Source organism: Mytilus trossulus, chromosome 1 (assembly GCF_036588685.1).
Source record: "Mytilus trossulus isolate FHL-02 chromosome 1, PNRI_Mtr1.1.1.hap1, whole genome shotgun sequence".
Lineage (NCBI taxonomy): Eukaryota > Metazoa > Mollusca > Bivalvia > Mytilida > Mytilidae > Mytilus > Mytilus trossulus.
Window position 1 is genome coordinate 43820782 of NC_086373.1, and position 25915 is coordinate 43846696.

At 31.7% G+C, this 25915-nt stretch overlaps 1 protein-coding gene across 4 annotated transcripts in view; it reads left to right on the top strand.

The window, feature by feature from the left end:
• Positions 1-1144: 1144 nt before the first annotated feature.
• The window catches only part of LOC134725131 (E3 ubiquitin-protein ligase PDZRN3-B-like), a 142286-nt gene continuing 117515 nt past the window's right edge, over positions 1145-25915 (top strand). For 2 of the 4 annotated variants that reach the window (XM_063588688.1, XM_063588698.1), the window contains exons 1-3: positions 1145-1926; positions 6345-6425; positions 19248-19382. In XM_063588688.1, the coding sequence (XP_063444758.1) occupies positions 1237-1926; positions 6345-6425; positions 19248-19382 (906 nt within the window). In that variant the 5' untranslated portion in view covers positions 1145-1236. Of the gene's footprint in view, positions 1927-5634; positions 5766-6344; positions 6426-19247; positions 19383-25915 lie in introns of those variants that run through there. The other 2 variants (XM_063588707.1, XM_063588725.1) reach the window with 2 other exon arrangements.

Consider the following 25915-nt stretch of genomic DNA (forward strand, 5'->3'; position numbering starts at 1 on the left):
CAATGAGATAATTTCAGTAACTATTGGTCAGCAATAGAAGGGAAAATATATATGCTATAGTTATAGATTGCGATTTTTCCTGCGCCACTTGGTCACGGCATGTACTTGTTCTTGTAGTATATATTGCATGCCTGTTACTAAACAAAGCAAGCTGATTTCAAAGGGTAAATGAAAGACAAGCAGTGAGCCGCTATGAAAAACCATGTCACAGAAGGTTTGAGCATACTAGTAATCGTGTCTGTGCACAGCTTGGGACAGTCTGTTGTCGTATGAGCCCGAGATAGCGCTGACGGCGTCAGAGGGCCTATCTGATATTTTGACTTCAGCAGTTTAAATACTTATACTGACTATAGATAATCTATAATAACTGACCAATTATGTTCTATAAAGGATGCAATTTACTAGAAATCGGCGTCAAGAGAGAGAGGTCTGGATTTTACACAAGCGCTAATTCTTCTATTTACCATTTAGAAGTTTTGTTCAGTAACTTCTTATGCACAGACTCGTTTGCCTCCCATTTTTGCATTTGAGAAAGAAAGTAGAATAATTATAAGGCCCTTCACAACCCTTCCTTCACATCTGTTAAAAAAAGAAAAAAATCTGCTAAGAAGAAAGAATAGTTAAAGACCTTATTTGGTGATCAGATAGCTGATGTTGTACAAAATATGAAGCAGGGAACGCTATTACCATTTTTGAATCAAGTAGAACATTTTAGTTTTTCTATTGTATTACTGGAAAGTATATAGTTTGACGAAAATTCAAGCCATTAGCACGTTAATTTATGCTTGCAAATTAAAATTAAAAATAAAATAATTTGAGGCATTGCTCAATATGTCAACACTGGTTGATCCTTATGTTATGCTTTGATTTTAAGATCAAATTCTTATTGAATGAAGGCTACAACCTTAATCGATTTCTCAGAGGACTGTATAAAATTAAGTTAGGATATGATTTGCCGCAACGTTTTATTTGATTGCGTTGTTGATATAAAAAGAACATCAGCATACAAATCCAAGAAAGCAGTGTAGAAAAAAAAGAATATTATGCGGCTTAAAAAGTCTTGTTTACTCGTAAAAGTCTCTACTCGAGCGGAACAATACTGATTGATCATACTTCGAGTGGGGTCAGGTACGTTAAAGTTACCGTTAGTTAGTAAACATTAAATTCAACATTACAACATGTGGTAAACCTTAAATGGTTTAAATGTAAATTATGGATAACAGAAAAACATAAACTATGGGATTTGAGACAGGAAAATTTGTACCAGGGGTTGAGAAGGATAAGAGGTGTTTGCTGTGTAACCTCGTATTAGACAATCCTATTAAAACTCCGTGTGGACATTTGTTTTGTTCGGGTTGCATTTTACCCTGGGTTGTACAGCATAAAAACTGTCCTTTATGTTATCAGACTATTCAAACTTGTGAATTGGAAAATGAACTTTATTTGAGAGATTTCATTTTAAACTCGACTGTACGTTGTGAATTCAGGAATCGAGGATGTACTAAAATAGTTCGACTTCTGGATTCGGACTTACATGGTAAGCACTGCGAATTCAGACCTGTCAAATGTCCGAACTTCGGTTGTGATGCTGTTCTTCACAACAGAGAACTTGAAACGCACAAATCTACTAAATGTTCTTACCGTGACGCTTTTATATGCTCTGAAGGTTGTGGGCTACCTTTACTCCAAGAGCTACAGGAGACTCATGACTGCGTAACGGCTCTGACATCACAGATTGCAATATACGAAAATCAGTTAAACAATATGGAAATAGGACTGAATAACATGACCATCCAGTTTAACAAAAAAGAAAACTGCTTTATAAACCAGATTGCAAGTTTACACGGAGAACTAAAATTACAAGCAATAAACTTTAAGAAGAAAATGATCCTGTGCCAGAGGATGACAGGCAATAATAATGACATGGTAAGTGTACTGTTGGGTTGCTGATAATTATGTCAAAATACTGCAGTACTAGTAGTAAGTTTTTCTAATCTTTGGGAGAAAAAAGACCTGCGTAAACCTATGCATGTGTTTACAGTCACTACTGTATTTGGCAACACTTTTAGGAATTCTCAATGGTTTTCAATTTCGTACTTTATTTGGCCTTTCAACTATTTTGGATTCGAACGTCATTGATGAGTCTTTTGTAGTCGAAATACGAGTCTAGCGCAAATTTAAAATTTCAATCCTGGTATCTATGGCGAGTTTATTTGAAACGTGTTTTCGTTGCATTTGTAAACCTTCTTTTTTAAATCTTAATTGCCCTTTTTTTTGGTTGTGGTGGTGTTTAGGTAATTTGGTCTTCAAGTTACTGGAGTACCTCTATCTTGATACATGTATACGGCATCTACCGCATACCCAACACAATTATGTATAAGACTATAGACAACGCTTGATCCGTCTTGTCACGATAAAATAATTCTGTGACCTTCATAGCAGTTTATAAGAAAAAAAAGCAACAAACAAACGAACATGCCAATGCGTTAATTGTTCGTTTGATAAAAAGGCTATTGCATGGCTTATACGTGGATGTAAATCGAAACTTGATTTGAATTTATATTCAATCATACAGCTGTGACTACGTCACCTCTGACATTTCTCTTTGAAGTATTTATGTAAAAATTAATTGATTCCAAATATAATAATATATATTCTAATTTAAAACAACTTATTCTTGTAACACATGTAGAAAAAAATACGTGCCGCTATATTTATACAATTGCGCGTTTTGTGTTTGTTCGAGATATTAGGTCCTAAATAGTAAAAAATATGCCCCATGCACTAGACGTCGTAATCACAGACTATGGTTATATGCAAATTGAATATGCAAACGTCTTTCGGTTTTCGCTGATGAAATTGTGCTGGACATTATAGATATGTTTTTGTTCTCCTCCAAAATAAGTCTAAAATAAGAATAAATACGTCTTTGGGATTTGAAATTCCAACTATACCATAAGAACCTCTTTCTATATATAACTCATAACTTATGGTTCTTTCAAATAAACAAATTAAGCATGTTGTGAAATTGCATTGGTGCATTTGAAATTGGTTGATTATCTCCAGCGGCAAATATTTCATGCTTTACATTGATAAAATGATTAAAAGAAATGAGCCAACTTTTTCTATATAATTTCGAAGGTAATTCAATTATGCATGTTCAGTCGTTGTGCTTTAAAAATCATGAATGCAAAATATGTATAACTTGTAACGTTGGCATATTTCTAAAAGTTATAACAACACGCGATGACAGTGTTGTGGTTAGCTTCTGTGTCGATAACGGACAAAGGGCCGACTTTTTACAATGTAACTGAAATGTGGGTCCAATTTTTCATTTAGCTTGTGAATCATAATGACAAAAGGATACATTTGAAACACTTAAACTTAGTTTTGACGTGTCCATTTCATTCAGATCTACCGTTAAAATATTATAAATGTACATTTTTTTAATTTGATAAATACTCAATCATTTTTAAATGCTAATAGACGATCTTATCGACCTTTGAAACAAAGATTCCTCGGGACTGCATGGCGCACCCATAGGAAGACTGTTATTGTTTCAAAATACATTAAGAAGTAAAGTTAACCTAACAGCGTGCCAAAACTCATCAATTTGAAATTTATCCTGTGTGGGATGCAACGATCTGCACAATAGATTTTTTTATCATTGGTATCTTTGTCATCTTGATTGTAACAAATCACGCAATCTATATTTTTACTACTTCGGGTTTGTATACAAAAGAGTTGTAACACCGGCCCTTCAGCGGCCTGACTGGCATGCTGTATGATAAAAAAAAAGAAGAGGAAAAGGCTCTTTGTCAGTCCTACACGTTATAATACACATGACAACGGATAGAATTTCACTGCTCCCCACTTGCGATCTAATCGGTTATCAATGCGTCTTTTGGTTTTCAGAAGAAAACATAAAACTGCTTACTTCATGATCCAGCCAACTGTTAAAGATATTTCAAGGAGACTTTTAAGGGGGATCTTTTTTTTTAATTTTCAATGAAATATTCCACAGTTGTCTTGTTAGTATTTTTGTCCCACTGTTAGTTATCACTCTTAAACATCATTATGATTTTGTTATCATACAGTTCATACGGAAATTTACTATCATAACAAAAAAGTGATGTTAAATTGAACGTCCTGGATCAAACTTGCTCTCTAATATTGAAAAAAACTTGTAAAAACATCAAAACTGTTAAAAGAAAACCCAGGTGTGTTCCATGTATATTTGTTCTGAATAGAAAATATGTCCATGCTCCCCCTTTTATATTAGTCCCTGCAGCACGGCCACTACCACCATGTTGTAAAATCGATGAAAAAAGATCATGCACCATTTGCGCATATATTTGCAACGCTCCTTCAAGAACTTTCAACCCGGGAGGTCTTAACATTTATTTACAAAAGACATCACAATTACTGTAAATGACCTTTTTATCAAAATTGAATGTTTATTGGCCACGTTTAAAGCTATTGAATGGCTTTGAATTTGAATATCTGACAAATATATTATGTTGGTATTGAGTTGTTATTTAGAGATGAATAAGTTTCAAAAGGAAACATTTTCTCGCTAATCACACATTAAAATAAACACTAAAGATAGTCAAAAGTGTGTTTTTTTTTATGCCAGTGTGATTATAAATATATGCTATTTTTGGTGTTTGAATTCCGGAAAATAAGCCTGATATAGAAATGTTTAGGAAGCAGACTTGGATGGGACTTAATATTCACATGCTATCGATGAATAGGTACAATCGTCGAAGTTAGTTTAACAGTTACGAATTGCAGAAATTAAAAAAAAAAGAATATCGATTGACTTGAAAAAGATTTCAACAAAAGTCTTGTAGCTTTTATTTTGCCAAGGGAAGAATTTCATGAGTGTTAGATAAGTGTCGTCAGAAACATGGTTCAAGTTTGAAAAAGTAAAGAAAATGCAAAGTACGAGCATGATTTTTGTACTCGGACTCGAAAATCAACCAATCAAATTGCTGGATTTCATGTTTCGAGCATGATTTTTGTGCTCCAAACACTGAGCAAAGTTTTATGCCTTCAAGGCCAGGAACACCGTCGACTGCGACCATGTGATGGTGACTCTGACACCCCCTCTACAACACCATGCCCAAAAGAAAAAGTCGAATGAATAGTCAAATAGCAGATCACATAAATAATACAAAACCACCCGGCTAAGCCTGACTTTCAGAGTGGTGACTTTACTTTTTCCATTTTAAATACTCACATTTTTTTGGATACCATCCTTTTCCCGTGTTCCCGTGCTTTTTATGTACAGTCTTTAATATTGGTTTGTTCAAGCTTGTTTGTAGCAAATTTGCTATTTAGCCGGTGCCGGTCAAATAGCCACTGCCTTTGTTTATTTTGCTTTTAAAGTATATAAATCCATTTGTCATGACCATATTTTTAAACTAAAACTAGTTTGATGTGTATACTCCATTTTGCTTAAATTCAGCAAATAAGATTTTAAAACTAAAACCATAAAAACATATACCTGAGTGTCGTATTTCCGAAAATTCCCGAACGGGTGGCGATTATACGTATCCAAGAAGGTGCCGAAATGTCTGCGGCTGAAGTGTCAAATCGAGTGCACCTCGTGCAAAGCGAAGTCTCGTACGACGAAAACGATTCAGGGATGACACTGATAAACCATGCAGACACTCCACATCTTAAAAACATGATACTTCCTATGTTCTGGATGGAAAGAATAGATTGCCAATTTCATGACAAAATTTCGTAGCACCAGTCAAGTAGAACAACAATAGTCTAAATTATAAAAAAAGAAGATGTGGTATGATTGTCGATGAGACAACCACAACTTACAAGATCTTACAAGAGACCAAATGACACAGACATTAAAAATGTAGATTTATTCTAAAAGATACTGAACTCCTAGGAAAATTCAAAACCGAAAGTCCGTAATCAAATGTCAGAATCAAAAGCTCAAACACATCAACAGATCAAACGAATGAATAACAACTGTCACATGATCTCACATACCTGACATGGTACAGGCATTTTCTTATTTACAAAATGGTGGATTAAACCTGTTATTAAAGCTACAGTAAAAGACCAAAAGACCAACAACGGTACACTAAACACAACTGATATAAAACTAAAGACTGAACAACAAAAAAATGACAAACAACAAGGAAATCTCTAGCTCAGCTCTGGAAGGGTAAGTAGATTCTGCTCCACTTGTGCCACCCGTCGTATTGCTAATGTTAGTACACACTCTGTTATAAGTCTCTATGGGTAGGGTACCCGGTATTAAGGCTATATTCCAGGGATCTTTATTTTAAGGCATTATTTTTAATTTTGTTTTATAGAATGATGAACAGCAGAGAATAAAGTTTCACTTAAAGAGAGAAAATAACACACTTGGTGTCAATATAACTGGAGGATGCAAAGTAAGTATTTTACTTTGGTTCACACTTAGGAGAGATGGTAACACACTAGCCTGACTAGGTGTCAATATTACTGAACGATGCAAATAAGTATTTCTCTTTGGTTCACACTTTAAGAAAGATTATAACACACCTGGTGTCAATATACAGGAGGATGCAAAGTATATATTTCTCTTTAGACCATACTTGCTTAGTATTGGTAGAGGTAATTTTAACTTTCCTTATAAAAAATATGTTATTCATGTATGCTATACAATATTGCTGTATTTCACAAATAAGCTTAGTCAAAGGCTGCAAACAGTATAGCAGAGCCTCTTTAGACCATACTCGCTTAGTATTGGTAGAGGTAATTTTAACTTTTCTTATAAAAAATATGTTATTCATGTATGCTTTACAATATTGCTGTATTTTACCAGTAAGCTTAGTCATAGGCTGCAAACAGTATAGCAGAGACATACTAAGTAACAATGAACATTTGATTGTCTTTTTTCTATTTAAAATTTTACCTTCTTTGTTAATCTCAGTGCCTAACGTATCACTTTCTTATTTATATTTATTATAAAAGAAAGAATCATATTCAATAAGTCAGGACAGTATGTATCAAATTTTGTAATCAGTTAAAAAGAATGCAGCGAAAAAAAGAGAAAGACTAAAACAGCCCTCATGTGCTAAAAGCTTTGTGTAGCATCACTTAATTTCCCCCATAGCTTGTTTCTTGCTTCATAAATAAACCCTTATTTCACAGGAAATGTGTCAAGATCTCTCAACAATATTGTAGAAGACATTTTGAAAATCCATGGTATGCATTCAAATTCATGTAATTCAATTAGAAAAGTTAAACGTCATTATAGTTTTTGCGTCTTCTGTTCAACTCTCTTGTGGCTCAATGGTTTCTTGACAATAGAAGTTTGTTTTATTGTCTGTCAAACTCCGTGCAAATGTTTCCAAGCTAGAAGCAATACTTCTTGTAATAAAATTTACATAAATTAGAGAAAAAAAGAAATTTTCACTAGGTTCCAGTTTAAAAATTCCAATAAAATTTGAGAAGAGATAAAAGGCAAGATTGGTTTCTGCAGCCTCTTTTCGTCATGCACACCAATTTAGAAAAGAGGGAAATGTTGTCAAACAAAGGAACTGTTAAGAATAAAATCTTTTTAAGTTGATTTGTTTAATTACTGCTCTTACACAATGCCTCATTGTGAAAAGAAAACCAGGAAAAAAATTAAATAGAATGATTTAGCATGATTTTGCAATTATTTGAATGGAATTTACAAGTTTTTGCTTTTTATGGAAGACAAAAGAATTCTTTATGAAAACATATACATTATACTTTTATTTTTTTATTGATAATTGTGTTAGTGTCAAGATTTTACAAGGTATTTTTCAATCTTTTTTTTTAATATACGATCTACAACAATTCAGTCTTACATATATAACATTTATGTATGTTAAGTTAACAATATTTAAGTTGTAAGTACAAAATAATCATCATTACTTTTATGGAAAACAATTACAATATATTATCCCTTTTTAGCTCACCTGTCCCGAAGGGACAAGTGAGCTTATGCCATCACTTGGCGTCCGTCGTCTGTCGTCTGTCGTCCGTCGTCTGTCGTCGTCGTAAACTATTTCAAGAATCTTCTCCTCTGAAACTACTGGGCCAAATACTTTCAAACTTTAACTGAATGTTCCTTAGGGTATCTAATTTATAAATTGTATCCGAAGTTTTGATCTATCAACAAACATGGTCGCCATTGCTAAAAATAGAACATAGGGGTCAAATGCAGTTTTTGGCTTATAACTCAAAAACCAAAGCATTTAGAGCAAATCTGACGTGGGGGTCTTATTGTTTATCAGGTCAAGATCTATCTGCCCTGAAATTTTCAGATGAATCAGACAACCCGTTGTTGGGTTGCTGCCCCTGAATTGGTAATTTTAAGGAAATTTTGCTGTTTTTGGTTATTATCTTGAATATTATTATAGATAGAGATAAACTGTAAACAGGAATAATGTTCAGCAAAGTAAGGTTTACAAATAAGTCAACATGACGGAAATGGTCAGTTGATCCCTTTAGGAGTTATTGCCCTTTATAGTCAATTTTTAACCATTTTTCGTAAATCTTAGTAATCTTTTACAAAAATCTTCTCCTCTGAAACTACTGGGCAAAATAATTTCAAACTTTAACTGAATGTATCTTAGGGTATCTAGTTTGTAAATTGTATCCGAAGTTATGATCTATCAACAAACATGGTCGCCATTGCTAAAAATAGAACATAGGGGTCAAATGCAGTTTTGGGCTTATAACTCAAAAACCAAAGCATTTAGAGCAAATCTTACCTGGGGCTATATTGTTTATCAGGTCAAGATCTATCTGCCCTGAAATTTTCAGATGAATCAGACAATCTGTTGTTGGGTTGCTGCCCCTGAATTGATAATTTTAAGGAAATTTTGCTGTTTTTGGTTATTATCTTGAATATTATTATAGATAGAGATAAACTGTAAACAGCAATAATGTTCAGCAAAGTAAGATTTACAAATAAGTCAAATGACGGAAATGGTCAGTTGACCCCTTTAGGAGTTATTGCTCTTTATAGTTAATTTCTAACCCTTTTTCGTAAATCTTAAAAATCTTTTACCAAATTCTTCTCCTCTGAAACTACTGGGCCAAATACTTCCAAACTTTAACAGAATGTTCCTTAGGGTATCTAGTTTGTAAATTGTATCCGAAGTTATGATCTATCAACAAACATGGTCGCCATTGCTAAAAATAGAACATAGGGGTCAAATGCAGTTTTTGGCTTATAACTCAAAAACCAAAGCATTTAGAGCAAATCTGACCTGGATTTATATTGTTTATCAGGTCAAGATCTACAATGTATCTGCCCTGAAATTTTCAGATGAATCAGACAACCTGTTGTTGGGTTGCTGCCCCTGAATTGATAATTTTAAGGAAATTTTGCTGTTTTTGTTTATTATCTTGAATATAATTATAGATAGAAATAAACTGTAAACAGCAATGATGTTCAGCAAAGTAAGATCTTCAATTAAGTCAATTTGACCAAAATTGTCAATTGACCCCTTAAGGAGTTATTGCCCTTTAAGGACTGTTTTCGCAATTTGTTCATCATGTTGACTTAATTTAAAAAATCTTCTCCTTTGAAACTGCTGTATCAATTTCAGCCAAACTTAGGCTAAATGAGTTTCAGAGTATTTAGTATAAATTTTATATTTTATTTCCTTGTATGTCAAGAAACATAGCTACTATGGCTAAAATAGAACATAGGAGAAAATTATTATTTTTTTTGGCTTTTGAAGAAAATAGGACGATCCAAAAAACATTTAAATAAATTGAAAAGCCAAAATAATCATTGATGAGAGATTTAACCAAAAGAATTAAGGTGAGCGATTCAGGCTCTTGAGAGCCTCTTGTTTAGTAAAAATATGTCAAAATCAAGTTATTTGCTTAAGTTTGAGAATAACAAATATTTGTGATCTTTTTTTTTTTTTTTTGTCTTTTCAAAAAAAAATTAATGGTTTAAATAGATACTACTGTAATCACTAGCTAGCCTAGTCAACACTGGTTGTGAGTTCAAACCCTGGTCATGTAGGTGCACTTGACTCCAATCTTAATTGACTAGGATTGTCAGTTTTCCTATCGAAGGTCTCTGGTTTTCTCAGGACACACAAGCTTCCTCAACTAATAAACTGGCTGCCACAAAATAGCCCCAAAAAGGTGCTTAAAAATTAACACCAAAAATCAAATTAAAATAATGTAAAATTACAATAATAGTAAAGTATTACAATATTACATGAAATTCAAATATGGGACTAAGGAAACAAGTTTGTAGAAACTTATATAAGTCCATCTACCAACATTTTGTTTTAGTTGAATATGCCAGAAATTTTGGTGGGGAATTATAAATAAAAACATTTGTATGTCAGATGCAGCTGTATAGATTTTTGTGTTCAGAATTCCTATTACAGTGTCATGAACAAAGAAGAACAGTAACAAAAGAAACTTGGTTAAATTAAAAAACATTTTAGGCTTTCAGAATTACTATATCTCTAAAAACTGCCTCTTTAGCCATGAATATTATCACATCAGTTTAGACATGTTTTTCATCATTTTTGCATATCGCTACATCAATGCTAGAAATTAACAAGCATCAATTGTAGATTGGAATCTGCTTTTGTTAATTTCTGCAGATAGTTGAGAGGTTTTCTCTTCAAAAGGAAACCAGATTTGACCTTGATTAGCATGTTGTTAATTTCATTTCCATCTGGTGACAAATTTTGGTTGGACTGCATCGACCAATTTCCAGGAATTTAATACATTTTGTATCCCTGTCAAAGATGTGGTCATCAAGTCCATTCAGTGGTCATCAGGTGACATTTATTCAGAAGTGGTCAAGAATGGACAGAACAAATACTCAAGGGACCATCTTTTGCAGTGGAACTCAATATTGGTGGCTTTTGCCTGACACTAATTGCCAGTTGATGAATTTGTAATTGCTGGGGACAGAAATTGAAATGTATTGCTGGTGAAATGGTATTGTTGTTTTCTTCTCTGTAATTGGCAGTGATTTATATTAATTTCTTCTTAGCATTTGATATGCAAAAAATTGAAATAATCCACAACACTTGATATTATAATTTACAATGACTCAAATTTGATGGATAGTTGCACATATAATATATATCTTGAACTTCTACCTTTGCATCTGAATGTGACAAAATTTGGATGGGTTTTTCATGCATATCACAAACATGGTGTAATGAAATGTAAGGAAGTAATGTTAAAAGGACAGATTCATAACTTAAATAACCAGTATTGAATACTATAACAAACACAATTGACTTCTGTTGTCTTGATTTAACTTTCAGTTTTGTTTTCTTAAATATTGGGCACTGTTACATGACTAGCTAATGATCCAAGTAAAACTTTTATTTGATATGTGCCCATAAACAAACTATAATGACCAAGTATAGTATCTTTTCTCTAGTTTTAACTTGAGGTATTAATAGTTAGATTTTTAAAAGATTTTTGCCTGCAATCACTTAAGCAGTTTGAAAAGATTTTGACACTTTTTACCCTAAACGACTGATCAATTACAGTACATGAATGTTATGATAGATGCAAACATAAAAGAAAAGGAAAATTGAATACACATATATGACTTCATTATTTATAGCAGTTTTGCTGGTAAATACTATCCTCGGGTAGAATACAATATCACCAAAACTTTTTGATTCTTAAACTGAAGTTGGATGATGATTTATCTTTTTTTTTTAAAAACAGTTTTCTCTGAATAGACTTTATGTTTCTATATTTGTAAGATACTTTCAAGGTCAAATGTACATGTCCCTTTTCTTGTTATTTGTCCAGAACAGATTATGTGGTATATTTATGCATGCTTAAGAAGTAAGTTGTTAAGTTCAGTTAAGTAAATGACAAGGTACTTTGATCACAGAAGGAAAATAATTGTAACAAGCCCGTATTTAGAGAAGTCAATAAAGCTTTTAATGGTTCATCAAACCAGGGTGTTTATGGTTGGATAACAAAACACCTGCTTATTTAGAAGATAAACCGCTGATAACCTTTTGTACAGAACATTAGAACTATTATTTTAAGACTAAATTATTAGTTTAACCAAAAGGTAATTGAAAGAGACTGGGATATCAGATTTTCACCTGAAGTTACTGTAAAGAAAACCTAAGAAGATTAACTTCAGATAGGTAATGAATCGTAAAAAGAACAAGTTTTTATTATTTTATTTTAGATCCTGATGCAAGATAGCTTTGGCCTTTTTGATTAATTTTTCCTTTGAAGGGCAAGACTTAGGCTTTTAATGTAATTTATAGCAGTTTGGAAAATGGATATTTTTGTCTTTTATCCAATTGTAGTGTTGACTGTGTAAACAGATGTGAACTGTGTATATCTGCTAAAGGCAATTTCAAGTCTTATTTTTAATTTGGACCAGAAAAATTGGTCAAATTTGTTAAAATTTAGTTACTTTAAAAGTTAGTTCTAATATTGAATAAGAAATATAACTGTATATGTTAATGACATTGTAATGACCAGAAACTACTATGCAGACTTAATTGTAAATGTTTAAGATAAAAAGAATTACTGAGACAACAACCCAGCAACTTTCTAAAACCAGAGAAGACATGTAGAGATCAACTTTCTGTCTAATCAGTAATGAGGGGGGATAGGACCTTTATCGGGACTCTGTGATCGGGTGTTTTTAAACTCGGGATTTTGGGATTGACACTTTCGCGATCGGGAATTTCTTTTTTTTTTAATTTCAGGACTTCAGGATTTCGTGTTTTTAAGCCCAGGATTTCAGAATCAATACCCCTCCTACCCCCTCTCAGTAATGCCACCTAAAGTCGACCTCTTGTAATAAAAAAAAATCATCTTAACCCTAGACAGATTGTCATTCAATTTAACAGAGAAATTAAAGAACAAAGAACACTTAAAAATAAAAGGCAATCACCCTCGGGGAAAGTTGACCATAGATGGATTGGCTATTTTAAAATTTTTTGGTCCTTTTTCGTCATACAGCTCTTCAACTGTTTTGATTCTTATACATCCTTGGGGTTTAAATATTTGACTTTGAGCTTCCTGATGAAGGTTAATCTAGAAAAGGACTATAAATGCATGAAACTGACAGAGTGTGTGTTTTTTTTTAATTTTTGGAAGTTGTTAAATATGAGGGATCCTCTAGATAAAGTGCTCTCAGAAAAATCTGCAACCAAGTAAGTTTTACAGCAATAATCCTATGGTTGCATGTATGCCTTATATTGTCCACAATATTTTTATATAATTGATCAGACACTTTGGATTGAACATTTAATTTTATAGCTTACAAGGAGCATTAAAACATATTAAGCCAACTGGACAAAATATTTCTCCTATTTGGACAAAATCAGTCTTTAAGTTGACCAAGCTTTGCTTTTACTTTGGAATGCTGAGTGTTTTATGCAAAAAATAAGCTATTTCATTTAAGAATTTTTGTAATTTTGTTTTTGATTCTTTGATTAGCTTTGGTAACAATCAAGATGGATCAGACAACTTTCTGATAAAATTGTTATTACTTGATTGGTGTTAGGCTGTTAAAATATCAAAGTGGGAAAAATGGTTATTAAAAAATCATATTTAATGGTAATGTTTCAACTAAATGGAAAGCATATTGTTTTACTTGCTACTAGGAAAAATCTAATATGGGTAAATGTGGCTCGTCACTTTCATCAAGCAACAGATATTGCCAATAATGTTCTATAATTGATGAGGATGATTTGGTAGGGGATAAAAAAATGAATGTGAAAATTAGAAAACGGTAAGAGGAGTCTTCATAACAATGAGTCATGTGATTAAGATTTCATTTATTTTCCCGACAAATGGTTTCGTGTAAAAAAACGCAATACTGCACTTGCCAGTTTGATTAAGCTTGCGGTCACCTGATGCTCATTCAACAGAGCACTTTATTCATGATCGCTTATTTTTTCGGCTGTCATTGCTGTCACTGCTGTCACAGACAGGTTTTGATTGAGACATCTTCTTTTAAAGAATTATGGGAATTAACTTCTAATGATGACACATCATTCACAGAATTATAGCCAATGATGATCGAAAGACATAGGTCTCTTTAATAAGAAACCTGAAGAAAAAATGTTTAGCTTTGAATTATGACATTATATATATTTTGGGGTTTTGATTTGTTTTTTGTTTTTTGTCAAAAACAGGGGTGATCTCAGGTGCACCCTAAGGATAGGAATAACCTGTTCCACATGTGACACCCGTTGAAAAGTTGATATAACATGATTTAAATTGATATGAAATGTGTACAAATTATGTGCACTGAAGTTACAGAAAATAATGAATTGAACTTAATAATATATATAATAACCTTGTATGAATATATTATGTATCTATTATATAGATTAGGCGGTTGGTTTTCCTGTTTGAATGGTCTTACACTAGTTATATTTGGGGCACTTTACAGCTTACTGTTTGATGTGAGCCATTTTATGATCCATGTTGAAGACTGTACTTTGACCTATAATGTTTTTTCTTTTACATATTTTGACTTGGATGGAGAGTTGTCTCATTGGCACTCTTACAACACCTTCTTGTATGTAAATAGATAAAATTCAAATTATGTCACTATGTGACAATGGAACTATGATCTACATCTTTATTAAGGTTCAGCATAATTTAAGCTGTTGTGGTGGTATTATTTTCAGACCTGAAATTTCAGATCACAGTGTCAATGCCTCATAATTAACACTTTTCTGTCTTCTGGTGATTAAGTATGACTTCTTCTTCAAATTTCAATAAATGGTAACGAATGAATCAACAGTTTAGAGTTGTTTCCTTAATGAATCACTTCCTAACTGTTGGAATTCAATTCCAGAGAATCCAGACAATCTGTTGCATCAATTATTTACACAATTTCCATCCAAATTGATATTCGAATTAAATTTCATCTTAAATTAGACAAAATAATGGTCCTATTTATTACATGCGGAGATCTTAAACATGTTAAACATGCTGTATAGTTGAAAACTGTGTAAAATAAATGACTTGAAGCTGCAGGATTATTGGAATCAAGCTTCCTATTCCAGTACTTGTGCCAAGGGGGAAAGCTATATATTTCCTTTAATTGGAATTCTTGAAATAATAGTATTTTGCCCCTCAGTGGTCAGTGATTCATACCCAGATGAGTAATAGATTTTAATGAAACTTTCCTTTTTTATAATACAAAACTTTGCATATTCTGTGCCTGATTGTTATATTTATTCAATGTGCATTTATTATATTTTTTTTCTCTGTCAAATCTTTGATAGTTGCAAGAATTGTCATAAAGATCACCTAACTTTTTCATTGGCTACATAAATATGTAACAAATATATAGAATTTTCATAAATTTTAAGCAACTTCATCTAAATCTAAATTTTTTGTACTTGATTTTTTAATGCTGATCTTTATTTGATTTAGCTTAATTGCTGATGTTTTTTTACCATTACATGTAGTTATTTACTGTCAGTCTTTGTCTAAAGGATTTATTTTTATGTAAGTGTTTTTACTTACTGAAAAAGTGTTCAGACTTACAGCTATTACCTTAATGCTAGCAAGACAAATCTTTGTTTGACTGGCTTGCTTTGCTTGTATCAATGTTTGCTCAAGCATGGCAAATTAGATAGGCGGGGCTTCAGCTTGTATACATAATACTTAAATTTTATTGGACGTAATGTTTGAAGTTAAGGACACTATTTTTTTAAAACATTACAGGATGTCAAATATAAAGCGCAATCGTAGAAATGGAATCCAAAAAAAAGTGTTTCGAAGGTATGCATTTTCATCATCCAACTTAAAAAACTGTCGTCAAGTACTTTAAGTAAAACAAAATAGCTATTCGAACACACCTTCTCTGATTTTGTCATTCATGACATAGGTATTTCAAAGTTTGACCCATATATTTCATCTTTTAGTACTGTGATTTTTTTTATGTTATAAAGTCAACCTGTAGCTTTGCTATATAAAATAAATTTGTAAGGGTTCCACGGAACCCAGTATCTCGCCTACTTTTGCTGTAAATCGCGGGCTCAACAAAAATGACGAAAAAAATCAATAAAAATGTTCCTCTTGATATCATCTTATGATTGTAAGAAGCTTCTGTCTAAGTTTGGTAAAAATCTAGGATAGTTTATAAATCTAATGAATGTTTTGAAAACTTTAACTGCAAACTGTATGTAATGTTAAAGTTTTTAGAAAATCTAAGTCCATTTAAAAATAAAATACAGAAAAAATGAAGTTATTTTTTTACAAAATTTACTTCTGGATACTATTTTATGATCATAAATAAGCTTCTGTCCAAGTTTGGTACACACCCAAGATAGTTTAAGAAAGTTATTAAAATTTTAAAAACTTTAACCACAGAGTGAATGTAATGTTTTCCCGCAGAAAAACTAAGTCCATTTAAAAGTAAAATACGGAAAAAATGGATTTATATTTTTACAAAATTTACTTCTGGATACTATCTTATGATCATAAACAAGCTTCTGTCCAAGTTTGGTACAAACCCAGGATAGTTTAAGAAAGTTATTAAAATTCTAAAAACTTTAACCACAGAGTGAATGTTATGTTTCCCCGCAGAAAAAACTAAGTCTATTTATAAGTAAAATACGGAAAAAATGGAATTTTATTTTTACAAAAATTACTTCTGGATACTATCATATGATCATAAACAAGCCTCTGTCCAAGTTTGGTAGAAATCCAGTATAGTTTAAGAAAGTTATTAAAATTTCAAAAACTTTAACCACAGAGTGAATATTTGTTGACGCCGCCGACGACACCGACGACGACGGAATGTAGGATCGCTTAGTCTCGCTTTTTCGACTAAAGTCGAAGGCCCGACAATGATAGAATCTGAAGCGAAATCATGTATCAAATATTTTTGCTATGTACGTTTTCAAGACAAAATATTCATCTAAAACACACCTTTACATAAGAAGGTGCACTTGATTTTCGAATAAAAGGGATAAGTTAAGTAAGGGGTAAATGACTTAATTCCTCCCTTTTATTTAGTATGTCCATTGTTATTGAATATTGCGCACTTTGGATTAATTTTTGCTTGCCAACCTTCAAACTGATTATTCTTTGTTTATAGAGAAGGCGATAAATGCTTTCTGTAATGTTTACTATAGTAACAATTTTTTTAAAAGTGAATAGAAACAAATAAAATACGAAGTGTTTTATTGTAAAAAAAACCCAAACATTTGCATAAGTTTTCAATTTATCTATTACACAGTTAAGCAGAATAATTAGATATCAAGTTGACGACATGGTTGCCTATCAAGTTGGATGAAGAAAATGCATAACTTCCGATTTTTTAAAAATTACTACGGACGGAGAACATATAAATCTATAAGTTCAGTTATTTCCGTGCCTGCCCTTCCATTATGTGACTCAAGAAAAAAAAATCAAAATTGGTAACAATTGTATCAAAAGGAGAAAATCGAGAGAACCTTCTTATATTAGGGTGTGTTTGAGATGAATATTTTGTTTTGAAAACTTACAAAGCAAGAACATTTGATACATCATCTTGCTTCAGATTCTATCATTTTTATAAATAAAAGCTACAGGTTGACTTTGTAACATAAAACATCACAGTACTAAAAGATAAAATATATGGGTCAAACTTTGAAATACCTATGTAAAGTATCACAAAATCAGAGTAGGTGTGTTTGAATAGCTATTTTGATTTACTTAAAGTACTTGACGACAGTCTTTTAAGTTGGATGATGAAAATGCATATCTTCGAGAAATTTTGTTTTTTACAATTGCGCTTTATATTTGTCATCCTGTGATGTTTTAAAATTTAGTGTCCTTAACTTCAAACATAATGTCCAATAGAATTTAAGTATGATGTATACAAGCTGAAGCCCCGCCTATCTTTATTGCCATGCTTGAGCAAACACTGATACAAGCAAAGCAAGCAAGCCAAACAAAGATTTGTCTTGCTAGCATTAATGTAATAGCTGTAAAAACTATTGAAATTTGTACTAATGATTGTGATAAAGCTAATGTGTCAAATCAGTTAAGTCTCTGAAATCTAGCGCTAGCTGCAACACTAGTAAATGCAACACTTTGCCAAGTGAACTTTGCTGAAAGGTAAATCAGTATATGAAGATGTGCACAAAGCTAGATACTTTTGGTCAGACATCTAAAAGGGGAGATAATGTTACACTTTGAAAAATTTGAGATACATGTGTAAGTTTCATATTGTGAGTTTGTTCACAATACTTTTATTTCAATAACTTATAGTCTGTAATCTGGATTGTTATGTAGTTTAATAACACAATAAGAATAAAGAGTTGTTTTGATAAAAAGATAAGGAAAGGATTTTTTATTTTAAATATTATGGTTCAAGTGCATAGTGGCAAAAATTACTGATTTCGGGCTAACATGAAATTTTTTCAGGGTTATTTTTTTAGGAAAATGTATAAATTTTCTAACTTCTAAAGATTATGGTAACATCAGGGAGGTTCACTAAAGCTATGTATTGATTCTTCACGACATGAAGAAAAAAGAAATATAATATAAAAAGCTTTCTCCTGATTTATTAACAAAGTTTAGTTACTATTGTAATTTATTTTGATTGATATTAACCATGGTTGGTTAAAGTGGTAGAAAACGATGTAAAAAGATTTCTTAATCTTTTAGTAGAAGATACTTTAATTACTGTGATTAATGGCTGATGCATCTCACCACTCTTTCCTTAATTGTGATGAGTTGTTGGGACTGTCCGCTGCCTAATAGAAGTGTCTTCTATAATTTTGTCAACTTCTATTGCCTTTGTGCCGTCTATGTAAACATTAAATCCTTGCAAGAAAGCTTTCATGCAAACAATGCTTTAAAAGAAGCTTGATAATTTATTTTGTGATTTCCTTATTCCGTCCCACTTCTCCAGATAATAACTGGTAGGGGGTCAGAGTGTCTTTGATGTGAAAGGACAATCAAATTTCCCATCCCATGTAATTTCATCTAACAAATCATTATGACCAGCAATCGCTCATTGACTCTTGTTATAATAAGACATGTCCCATCATCCTTTCATATCGTGTTGTCAATTTCATTTTCTTTCCCTCGTGTCTTGTGTGCTTATGTTACTGGCTAAACAAAGAAGACTGTTTAATTTATAGGACAGAGAAAAAAGATAAAATGCTAATCAAATAACTCTCTGATTGTAGAGAAATTCTTCAATGATGCTTGCTTTTAATTATGAATTTGAATATTTTACGATTTTTCTTAAACAGCCAGAAAAGAATAACAATGAAGAAAAAATAGTAACAGATTTGAACTGTGACTCAAATGGTATTATTGTATCAAGGGTAGTGTGTGGAAGCCCTGCAGCAAAAGTTGGAATGAGGGTGAAAGACCTGATAGTTTCGGTAAGTCTTTTTCTAGTTTTATGTTTTGAAAATTATAATCGTTAAAGCTTTTCATTCAGATGTATAAATTTAGAGATTCTCCATAACAAAATAATAGACTTATGGTTGAATGAATACTCTGGATGTCATTAGCAATGATTGTAATATAATTTAAATTGTCCGACTTCTTTCATGAAAGACTTTTATTAGATTTAAATTACCATTGAAGGAAAAGGGAGTCTGACATGTTCATCTGATATTAAAGCATAAAAAATGAAGTACAATTGCATAGTTGATTTTAAAGATTTTCTGTATCTTTTTACTAACTATTTCCTTGAAGAAGATTGACAAAAGACAATTGTAGGTATATTTGCTACACTGAAGTGCAAGTATTGACAATTTTTTGTGAAATGTATGTCAGATTGAAAGCATTATTCCAATTCATCATGGGGAAAGTGTAACACTGAAATATTCAAACATAATGCATCACAAAATAATTTTTCAATGAAAATTTGCATGCATGCATACTCATAGGTGTTTCCATTCAATGGATGCTGATGTTTATTCAAAATTTGTCTTATTTAAACATGCTTGCATATACAATATCATTAAAAGGTCTATTGAGGGTTGATAAATAAAAAATTATGATATTTGAATTGAGTCTATGGTAGTTCTATAATATTAGTAAAAGGTATAAACTCAGCAAAATATAACATGGTACCTCAAATTAGTTTTATAAAAACAGATTTGAATTAGTTTTATAAAAACAGATTTGAATGTATTGGATTTATTTTTGTTGTATTAGACAGATCTTAATGAAAAGTGGATTCAATTCATCTGAATATTGACATCTCTCTTAGGTAACACAGCATATCTTTGGAATCTGCTATGCCTTTATATCTCTCTCTCTGGTTTAGAAGTGAAGGTCACATTTACTTACCATGTGAATACATTGTAAGAGACTGTTACCAGGTATTTAAAAATTGATTTCCTGTAAATTAGATTCTTACTAAAAAGACTAATGTATATTAAAGTTCCAAAGTATCAGTGACTTTGTTGTCAATGAGATGGAAAACATCTGTTTGTCCCTGGAATACTTAGAAGAATGTTATTTTCTTCCTTTGTTTTATTAACCAGAATTAAGGATATAATGAGAATGATAATAGAGGAACATTATTCATACGTATTCTAAAGATTTGTCATGTAGTGTTTCTAAGACTCTGGTTTATCTTCCAGTGTGAGCTGAAGAAAGTTTCATCATAATTGATAAAATTATTACCATATTTATCCATTTAAATGGAAGGAATATCACAAGATGACAGTAATTTGGAATATCAGCAGTGATGTTTAATTTCTAACAACAAAGTATTTGTGTCCTACAGGGTCCAATTAACGTAATAATCATGTCTTTTATGAACAGTGAAAAAGACAACCAAATTACATAATTTGGTCCTTAGTTAGCAATTTAGGGTTTCACAAATTTTCCATCCCTGTCCAAATGACAATTATCTGGTACCCATGTTACAATGTAAGATTTCATCAAAATATTTTTTTCTTTTCCGTGGTATTAACACAATGCAATTTTGTAAATGACTCATTGTGAGAACAATCAAATTGTGTCTTAAATATGGTAATCATGTTAAAAAAAGCCTTTGATGTTATTAGAACAAGTTTAAAATCTGTTTGAAGTTTGAAGTTCTGTGTTAATTAATGAAATCCTGGCACAATCTAGCATCACCCATGAGTCTTTGTTTGTGATGTGTTTTTTGGCACACTTAGAATATTTAATCCTGTTTAGTCCTTTTTAAATTTTGAATAGATATAATCATTTTGTTTTAGCTACCATGAAATAAAAATGTGTTTTATTACCAGTTTTATCGCCATAAATTTATAATCAATTACCAGAGATTGTCGGATATTAAAATTTTCTTGATTCTAGTCAGCTGTAATGAGTCCCTTGGTCGCCGCGATATAGCCTTTTTGTGCTAATGCGGCGTAAAGCAACCAACAACAATCAATGAGTCCCTTGGTATTAAAAAAAAATGATTTAAAATCATGTAGCATGAATTGGATCTTTCTTTTGTTAGAAAAAAAATATCTCTGAAACGTTCCTTGGATTCCTTATGATAGTTTGAGAATGAGAATATTCTTGATATGATGCTCTTTGTAGAATGTAAACTCCATTTAAGGTTGGTTTCCTTTGCCCAAATATGTAAAACTGGTTTCTGGATAATGTTTCATTTACTGTATGTATATTTTGCTTTCTTCTGTTTACTGTATATTTCAGTTTTGTTTTTGGAAAAAGGGTGGAAAGTTGACAAATCAGATATAAATGAAATAAGTGAAGACGTTAGTGCAGTACAGGTATCATTACCTACCTGCAAGGGAATGGTAGATTTTAATTGTTTATTGAATAATATTTTGGCATTGATCAATTTAGAGAAAAGAATGAACTTGATAACTCATGAAGGTCAAAGGATATCAATCCAAATCAAGTCTTACCCTTAAAATTACACTGATAAATAATTTGTTATAAAAATATAATTATTTTTGTTTTCATGTGCCAGTAGTGTCATTTGATATTTAGAAGTGTCAAAAATTAATATTCTTTTCTTGTCATTTCACATGTTACATGTAAACAGACATAAGAATTACTATAATTGAACTGAAATTGACGTTAAATCAGTTATAGAGTCAGTTAGGTGGTCGGTGGTGCACTGAAATGACGAGACGATTTTTAAATATGACAAGATAATAATAGTTTAATTGTTAGTCATGAAATCATAATTTATGCATTATAGATATGTCAACAGTAATTCAATACACAATGTTTACTATATACTTTGGATTGGTTTTGAATGAGATTTCATTAAGACAGTCTTTAATACTTTTCTTTGCACTTAACCTTGATACCAGTAATTATGATAGGAACAAATCAGATGATGAGTGTGCAGGAATTAGTAACAACTACCCAAGTCCCAAGAAAAAAAGACGAAAACATTGTTTTAAGTTTCTACGTACATTGTTTCAAGCTTTAGATCATTCTTGGTGGAGATAATCAAAAACAGCCAGTTTGACTTGTTTTTTTTAAAGTTTTTATTAGGACTTCCACTGCTAAGATTAGAAATTCAGTACATGAAAATCTAACAATTTACATTGTTGTAATGAGAGAGAGGTCCAACATATTTAGTAGTGGTCTAAACATGCTTCTTATGCTTCAGCCACATAGTGGACAACATTTTTGTATCTTGAGGAACAATAATGATTGCTCTATCTAGCTTTGTTTGGGATAACAATTAGGGGTAGCATAAAGGCTTCTAACTAAGATAGAATTACTCCCTTGCTCAAGTAACACAAATTGTATACAAATTGTTCATTTCATTAACAGCCATAATATTTTTCATCCTAACAATTACTAATTTCAGATTGTAAAATATCTTAAGAGAGTAGTTTCAGTTAAGCCTTAAAGTAAATGTAAACTTTAAATGTACTATTTAATATTTACTCATGGAAATTAACAATTAATGTATATATAAAGAGGAAATTAAAACTGAAAATGATGAGAAGTGATTTAAATTAACTTATTGAAGTTAGTGTTCATATTTGAGTTTTAACTATGAAATTAGCAATTGAATTTAAATTGACTTTTGATATATACAAAATGATGTTGTTTGAAATTGTGAGCATTATGGTTTATTTGTGGAAATGAGCCAACAATTTTCAACAAAAAAGTTAATAACTGTACAACCACATATTTAAATTCTATGAGAACTAAATAGTATGGGGTAGATGTTCTGGAGATACATACAAAGAAAATAATATACAAAAACTGTTTGTTTATACTCTGGGTGGAGTAAATGATGACTTTGAAGGATTTATTTTAGCAAGGTACTGCCTTAACAATTTATTTTTAAATCTTAAAGCAAATTCATGTAAAACTTTGTGACTAAAATGTGCTATATCATTATTAACAAGACATTGCTAATGCAAATTCTTCAAATTAATACCTTCTGTTGTTTAAAACCACTTTTAAGCTCACCTCAACCAAAGGACCAAGTGAGCTATTCTCATTACTTGGCGTTTGTCCTCTGTCTTCTAGAACTATTCACAAGGATTGTCAGTTTCCTATCCAAAGTCAGTGGTTTTTTCTGGGCTATCCTGCTTCCTCCATCAATAAAAACTGGTCGCCACTAAATAGTCTAAATGAGGTGCTTAAAAGTGGCGTTAAAACACCACAAATCAAATCAAAATCAAATCCGTCTCCTTCATCATTAACTTTTTACATTTTGAAATTCTTCTGGGGAACCACTGAATGGATTCATGGAACCAGGCCATAATAAATAATAGGTTTGTTTGCCCAAACGCTACCTACCCAGAAAAAAGCTGCCTACTCAAATTCTTTTATTGTCCTGAATTGAAGAAGGTTTTTTTTAATCAAATAGGCATGAAGAATAATAAACATCTGATACTTCAATTTCTTTTTTTGAAAAAAAAAAAGAAAATGCCTACCTACCTACCCACTGTCTCAACCTTTGGGCAGGGTTTGGGCAAACCAAATTTTTTTTAAGTGTGGCCCCATGCAAACATTGCACAACTTTTTCTTTTGAGGTGCTGACCAAGTGTTGTTACTTTGAAGCTGATCCATCATTTAAGATGGCCAACAGGTCATATAATCATTCTTAATTTGGTACTGTTGGTAACTTTTTTCATCTTTTTATATATTTGACAACTATAGAATTTGAGGGACTAATAGCAAGAGCTTAATTTACATAGGGCTGACTGGGAAACTAAACAAAAGGGTCCAAAACCAAAATAAAAAAATAAATATAAAAAAGAAGATGTGGTACGATTGCCAATGAGACAACTGTCGACAAGAGACCAAAATGACACAGATATTAACAACTAGCACTGCATGTCAAGTAATAGTAATTCTATATAGAATGCATAATCTGTGCAATTTAAGTTTCTGATCCTTGGATCAAAGGGATAAGTTGAATGGATTATCAGTCATTTTTGTAATCCTGTTAAAAACTTAAAGTAGACAGTAGTTTACTAGTAAATATGAATCATTAAACTATTCTTTTACAAATTGACTTAACCTGTAATTTCTGTATATTGAATAAACCAATAGAATATGAAATTGTTTGAAATTCTGTACACAAATAATAGAAAATAGACAAACTTAATGAAATGATAATTGTTCAAATATACTGGTGAATATGTAATATCTTTGGGCAGAAATGATGATTGCCAAATTCTCTCAATAATAACACTTGATGATTGATTTTTTTCCAAATAAATAAACTTTTTAAAGTAGGGGGTAAGAAATTCCAATCAAAGTTTACCTCTGATCAAACAGTTTCATTCAATAAAGGTGCTATTTAAAATATTTACTTCCATTATTTTACAGTTAGTGGCCTTTAAATTGACATAGGTCAAAACTATGTAAGCAAAAAACCAGCATAATTTACCAATAGGTGACAAAAGTTAAGTTGCAAATAATCACACAAGAAGATAAGAGGTCTTTGATCTTTGAGGACTGTTACCTATCTCAAATCACACAGGATAACTAATGAATTTTATCTGAATTATAAATACAAGGAATTCAACTTCATAGCTTCTTGTGAGATTTTTTGTTCTTTAGACTTCTCAGGTGCAATGATAGGGTAGACTTTTATAGTTGACAGTTGTACAAATGATAGAGAGGCAACAACATACCTAACAGCACAAGTTTACCAAAATAGATAATCTAGAGTTCAACATAAGGTCAAATGTCCATTTCATTAGGTATTCCCAATTGAAATAAACGAAAAGCAGTATATATGTACAATATTTTTAAATGGCCATAATACAGTTTGACAGAATTTGTGCATTCAATTTTTATGCCCCACCTACAACAGTAGAGGGGCATTATGTTTTCTGGTCTGTGGGTCCGTTGGTTCGTTCGTTTGTCCATTCGTTCTTCCATCAGTTTGTGCCGCTTCAGGTTAAAGTTTTTGGTCAAGGTAGTTTTTGATGAAGTTGAAGTCCAATCCACTTGAAACTACTGTTCCCTATGAATTGATCTTTCAAATTTTTTAATGCCAAATTAGAGCTTTTATCCAATTTCATGGTCCAATGAACATTGAAAATGATAGTTCGAGTGGGGCATCCATGTACTTAGGACACATTCTTGTTCAGCTTTATCAGAATCAGCTATGTATATACCCCAATCAATAAAGAAAAGAAAATGGTACACATGCCTTATATGCATGGCACCCAAAAAATATTGCTGAATTATTTTAATTGCGTTTTGACAGGATAGATCATATTTCCTGAAATCAGCATCTATTTGCTTTTCTGCTTTGGCCATCTTATTGAAATGGTCGTTAAAAGTCCATTATTTAGAAGTAATTGCTGATCCCAATTTAAGGATAGTGCACATGACCATTGGTCACTACTCTGGACATTGTGAATCATAAATCAGGAACATAATTAGCACTAATGGTCAGTGATGATGGAATTAAAAGAGGACAAGTGTCTCATGTTTGAAGCAAAGGGTTAAAATCCTGTCT